This window comes from Octopus bimaculoides, chromosome 4, assembly GCF_001194135.2.
Source record: "Octopus bimaculoides isolate UCB-OBI-ISO-001 chromosome 4, ASM119413v2, whole genome shotgun sequence".
NCBI lineage: Eukaryota > Metazoa > Mollusca > Cephalopoda > Octopoda > Octopodidae > Octopus > Octopus bimaculoides.
The window spans coordinates 90,593,167-90,599,831 of NC_068984.1; the positions used below are offsets into that span (position 1 = coordinate 90,593,167).

The following is a 6,665-nucleotide window of genomic DNA, read 5'->3' on the forward strand; positions in this document are numbered from 1 at the left end:
AGATTGTAGCTAGAATATTCCTGAAATTAGACCTCTTTTAGGGAAAATAAAGATATAAAGCTTAATATAATTGACTACCTAATTCTAAATATGTGGTTAGAATGCATGTCTGTAGGTCCAATTCATAGATAGTTACCCTGAATCTTGAACAACTGGAAGCTATGGCAACAGTATAATATATTGATTAGCAAATAATTGCCATTGACATGAATGTATTTTGAATATCAAAATTTCAGTTTATTGTAAAGATTCAAATACAAAGATCATTCCCAAGATGTATCTTCCTTTTCACCAGGGGTTATAGTTTTAATACCCAAACCTAATTTAGCATGTCAATCTTCTGCAAATATTTGGAGAACTAATTTTTAATCTATAGATTTCTGTTATTTCATGAACATTTGACATTTATTAAATGTTTCAAGTAAAAGATAGTCTTTGCATTCTACATAATTGGGAACTGCTGGCCTACACCATATAGTAAAAATATGAAAAGAGAGAGAAAATGCAGAAAAAGAATAATTAAGCATTGAGATTAGTCTGTCAAGTGTAATGCTTATTTTATTTACATTGTTTTGAATTTGTCATGCATCATCTCACGGCTTTGAGATTTTGATGCAACTTTTTTAGAATAAGGATATGTGAATACTATAAAACAAGTAAAATATTGGGTTTGATGTGGCTAGCTTAAATGCTAAGGGTTAATAAAAATGTTTCTTGGATACTGTATTCAACATTCATCTGGCTGACTCTTTTTGCCATAATTTTCCCTTATATTGTTTTCTTCCCCCAACACCACTTCGTGGGGTTCAGCCTCGCTAGATTGGTTTTTCACCATTTCTCAACTCTTCTCCAACTAGGTTCCTTTTAACTGACTGAGTGCATGGTACTTTTGTAACCAACTCTCATATTACATACCCTAGGACCAGCATACTCAGTTTACTCTTTTTCACTGTACATTTAATTCTTCTTGTGCCTAGTTTTACTCATTTCATTTGTGCTCCATATGTGTTATATCAATGGAGAAAGCTTTCTACACTTCTTTTCAATCTTCTCGTATTCAATGCTTGTTTCTCTACCTCACAATATTATTTTTCTTCTATAAGCTTCAAACATTCTACTCTTAACCCAGAGAATTAAAGCTTCCTGAGCTTTTTTCTACCCAGTTTTCATAAAACAAACGTCTCCACTTTGTACTGCAAGCAAAGTTGTTTATCAATCCATATCAAGCGTTCCCATTTCACTGACAGCAGTAAGATCTTTCTTCTTCTCCCCTAAGACTTTTGTCTAAGTTAACTGATTCTTTCTGTCAACTATCTCATTGGCATACCTATTTTAGCACAGATTAGTTTAAATTATTGGTATGGGCTTGGTGAACTGTAAGTGGCTGAGTCCTGCTGTGCATGCTAAATTTCTTAGTGAACTTGTTTGACAGCATTCCTGTACATAACTCATAAAAATCATCTCATTATCATTTTGAATCTGGGTTTTATCCCCATTAATGGGGGTGGCCGGATCTACCTCAATGCCATAGCAACTGCCCTTTTACCATCTTGCCCAGCTTTGGGCATCCTCCTTTCTCAAGCCAACCCTCCCAATCTCTTCCTCCACATTTTCCTCGGTCTACCTCGCTTTCGCTGTCCATTTATTTCAGACTCTAGCACCCACTTCAGAACATGCTCCTCATCCCTCCTCAATGGATGCCCATACCACTGCATTCCATTCCTATCAAGTCCTCAGTCCTTCTCAAAATTGCCATCTCTCTCAAACACCATGTCTCACTCCCATATAGCATTTCTCCCTCAATCCCTCCATTGTCTCACTCATCAGTACCTCCATTAGCAGTTCCTCTCTTGCACTCTGTTACCACATCAACCACTATTGAAAACAACACAGATCCCTGATGCACACCAACTTTCACTGCAAACTTCTGACAGCTCTGATCCAATTATCACTCGTCTTTACCAACTCATCTCTGCTCTCACTATTACCTGTAGTACACCTCTTTTCTTCAATGCCCACTCAATCACTTTCCTTGGAACCCTATCAAATGCCTTCTTGGATCAACGAAGCACATGTACAACTCCTCCCCCTTATCTCGGTATTCCTTCTGCAATCTCCTTACAATGAACAATGCATTTATTGTCCCCCTTCCTGACATAAAATCAAATTGCATCTCATCCACCCCTTTCTGAATTCTCCTCTCCACCATCTTCATTGCATGCTCCAATAACTTCACTCCTCTATACGCCCCACAACTCATTGCATCCCTCTTCCATCCAGCATGCCCTGGCAGTGCTCCATCCTCACAACAATCCCTATCTCTCCATTGCAGTTATTTCCACACTTACCAGCTGCCTTTCCTGTTTTCATTTCCTTCATTGCCTCCACTACTTCTTCCCAACTAACCCTCTCCACTGGCCCATTCACCACAGCAACTTCTACCCTCTGATCCCATTCATAATTCCCTCCATATGCTCCTTCCAAACTCTTCCCCTGTCCTTCTCAATAAAATTCAACCTTCCGTCACTCTCCTTCATGCATCTTCCTCCTTCAACATCTCTTCCATCATTTTGAAAAATGAATTGATTTAATAAACCTAAACACTATCTGGGTTCTCATCCAGCCCGCTCAGCCTACTTCCTCTTAGATCTCACAACCACCCTCTGCACATTTCTTCATGTTATTATACCTGGTTTAAAAGACTTCCTCAAATCCGGTGCATCAATGCTTACCAACTCCCCAACTCTTTCCCTTGTTTCTTCTTCCTTCAGTTTCCACACCTTTCTCCTCTCAACCGTTCCCTTTCTCACATGCTTTTTAACTTTCCCCTTATCCAAGTGAGCAACCACCAACCTGTACTGCAACTCACTTGGCACTGTCATCTACACCTTGTGAGATGCTTGTTAAAGGCCTTCTCCTGATCAACAAATGTTAATTATAGTGTCTCATGCATCTTCTAACAATCTTCCTAATTAGTTGTACTATAATTCTGTTACTTTCATAACTTACTCCATCTGTTTGCTATCTCTAAAGTATACCCCTTAGAGCATCTACTTTGTTCTACTAGCAGTTAACGATCCACTCATGACTCCTCTGCTATCTGATCAACTATACAAATGATAGCCAAAGTATCTTCAGCCTCTCAGCATTATCCTTGCTAGTCCATCTGCTTATCCTTTATATCTTTAAATGTTCTTTTAATTATATAGTTGTCGAGCACCTTGCTCTCTCTGAAATCAGTGTAGATCCTCTCCAACACACTCCTTAATCAGCAACCTTTTGAGGTAACATTTCCATACCTCTTCAACATCATGATTCATACTAACACTACTCTGCACTCCCAAAATAGTGACCAACTTCTTACTTTCCACTTCTCTATTAAGCATATGTGAGTGGTAAGTTGTCGGACATTTCCTGAAATAAGATGTTGCAAATGGTTAGGTCATTTTATATCACATGGCCTAGCTTGCTCTCCTGTATCATAACTATAGTTATCATGATGTTCCTCAAAAAATTGCATTGAGCTCACCACCATAATAATGAGATCATAAAACATTGGACTGACTCCTGTGCAGGTGGCACATAAAAAACACCACTTGAGAGTGGCCATTGCCAGAACTGCCAGACTGGCCCTTGTGCCGGTGGCACATAAAAAGTACCCACTACACTCTTGGAGTGGTTGGCATTAGGAAGGGCATCCAGTTGTAGAAACTCTGCCAGATCAGATTGGAGTCTGGTTCGCCAGTCCCCAGTCAAATCGTCCAACCCATGCTAGCATGGAAAGCGGACGTTAAGTCAGTCCTAAGGTACAGGGATTGCAGTTACTGATGAAATTTCATTATAGTCACTAATTGATTACCTCAGTATTTTTGTTCTAAGAATATAGTTCATCAACTCCAGGAATGTTACTCACCAAGGACTCTTCTCTAGCATTTGTACAATCTCCCCAGATTTATCTTTCAACATTGATGATAGTAACCCTGAAATTTTGTATCTGATGGGAAGGGTGGTGGTGTAATTATTAGGTGATCAAGTTTTCACATGTTAACATCTAGAGCATCTCATTTGCACTTGTAGCAGTTGATGATACAAAATAAGTATTAGGCCCTGTATAAGAGTTTTTCATTGATATTTTTTTTCTATACTCCGCCTGTCAACTAAATGCATTATATACACATGGAAATGGTTAAGAAAGAAGGGTTGTCAAGAAATCAGAGTGTAACTTATCTGAATAGGCCAGGTCACTGGCTATGGCTGAGTTAGTAGACCCAGCAATAATTTACTTTTAATTATTTGATATCTACACTGACATTGTAAATGTGTACTTTGCTCCAAAATGAATTCTAGATTAGTCTTAGTCACCAAATTTTAGTTGAGTATTCTTTGCCTTGGTAATTAACATCTATAAGCTGATTTGCTGTGTGCCTGAAACAGGTAGCCCCAAATCAGCTCTGATGGAGTAGATTTTTGATCAAAGGAGTTCAGGTGTAATTATTGCTAATATATTGTCGAAGCTTCAAACAAATAAGTGAGTAAATTAAATAGAAGACCTCGCATTTGAGATGATGCTTGCATTAGAATACCAGATTCTACCTCTGTTGAAAAGTTCATGGCCAAAGCATCTGTCCAGCAATAATTAAAATTCGAGAATAAATGACATGAAGTAAGAAATCCCAATTTTATAACACAACCATACATTTACAGTAGAACAATAACAAACGACCAAAAAGCATCAAAAACCAATGTAAAGAAAGAAAATGCAGGAGCATATCGTAATAATTACATAAAAGCTTTACTGGTCACCAGTTTTGTCAGTACAATAAATTCTGATTTACTTATACATTTTGTGCCAAATCAGTTGTGTTCATAGGTATGTCTGTATGTTTAATTTGTATGTAATGTGTATTTACATACATAAAATCTTACATCTATCAAATACAGTAGTTTCAGTAAAAAGACTCAATCCCTATATTTCAAAGAATTAAAATAGCAATTAGCATATTCCCCTATGTCTAGTTAATAAATCAGAATTAATGTGGCATAAGAGCTGCATACTCAGCAAGTATTCAATATATGGCAGTCAATTTGCAATATTTTACAATGTGCAAAAATAAAATTAAATCAAAAAAAAAAAAAAATTCAATATAATAATTTAAATTTTTCATACAAAGGATATCTAAACAAAATTATAATTCTAATAAAAAATACTAAAATACCAGTAATCTCACTCTTTCACAATTAACAATTAATTTCACATCTCTCCCCATTTTCAATGATACTTACATGTAAGTTTTCAAACTAATTTTGTCCACTTATAATTTTATAACTTCTGTAACCTTATGAATGTTTGAAAATTTTTTCCATAGCAAAGTTCCTCAAGTTTTCCTTAGCCTTTTTACACTTTGAAAACCAAAAGGATGGCTTGGACAGTTATTGGTACCGGTCCCACTTTGGTGTAAATCATGACTTATGCTGTTACTTTCACTCAAGCCACATGCACACACTTGTGTTAACTTGCACACCTTAGTGAGATCAGTTGCACAAACATAAAGAGTCATTCACTCAATGCCTGGATGAAAAAAAAAAATTAAACAAATATATGTTTATGTGAAAAATATCTCTGTGAGCATCTCTTAATTTTCCTTTTTTTTTTTTTTTTATATTACATTCACCTTCAGAATCGCATTTTGTGTATCTTTAATATTCTTCCAAGTCGCTGTTTGGCAGTGGCAAATCCCTTCTTAGGTTTCTTGGCTAATTGATGAAAGAGAAAAAGAGAAATATGTCAATGAATGAATTCAATAAATATTTAAGTAAATTTTCATTATATTGAAGGTGAAATCCTTATTGTATTTTGATTCCTATAATTGTTCAGTCCTGGTTGAACAACTCTTATTTCAATCACAGGTTGGCCACCTCTAATGTGGCATCTTAGGAATTAACCTAATTTGACAAATTATATCTGTGTGTTTGTGCCCCCTACCCCTTTCTTTCTCATGTTAAGTGTGCAGAAGTTGGTGTATTCATTGAATATGAACAGAGAAAGAAATTACTTGTTAAATAGAGACATAAAGAGAAATAGCTACAAGATTACATAAACCTATGTAATGTAACAGAAAAGTAATAGTATCATTTTATCAGTGTGGAGTTAATATTTGTGTGTGTGTGTGTGTGTATATATATATATATATGTATATATATATGAATATATATTAATAATCTAGAGAAGAACCACCAAAATGCAATTCAAACAATGAAGATCAGACACCATCTAGAAAAACGTACTCTACAAAATACTAATTTAAAAATCTATACATATCATCATCGTTTAACGTCCGCTTTCCATGCTAGCATGGGTTGGACGATTTGACTGAGGACTGGTGAAACCAGATGGCAACACCAGGCTCCAATCTAAATTTGGCAGAGTTTCTACAGCTGGATGCCCTTCCTAATGCCAACCACATATTTAAATAATTTGAGAAAACTAATTTCCAAATCAATCAGGTACAACCCTTCAGTATTACATGCATCTGCATATCGTACCTTGGGGTCTTATTTATCATATATTTATCTAGAAATATACAAAGTATTTAATAAAAGTCAATAATAATTCAGTTTTTGGGGGGTTAATAGATATGAGGGTATTCTATTTCAGATAATACAAA

At 35.9% G+C, this 6,665-nt stretch overlaps 1 protein-coding gene across 4 annotated transcripts in view; it reads right to left on the reverse strand.

Moving 5' to 3' along the window:
• Nucleotides 1-4,773: 4,773 nt before the first annotated feature.
• The window catches only part of LOC106875727 (histone lysine demethylase PHF8), a 93,919-nt gene continuing 92,027 nt past the window's right edge, over nucleotides 4,774-6,665 (reverse strand). For all 4 annotated transcript variants that reach the window (XM_052967234.1, XM_052967233.1, XM_052967232.1 and 1 more), the window contains one exon: nucleotides 4,774-5,754. In XM_052967234.1, coding sequence (XP_052823194.1) covers nucleotides 5,675-5,754 — 80 coding nt within the window. In that variant the 3' untranslated portion in view covers nucleotides 4,774-5,674. The remainder of the gene's footprint in view (nucleotides 5,755-6,665) is intronic.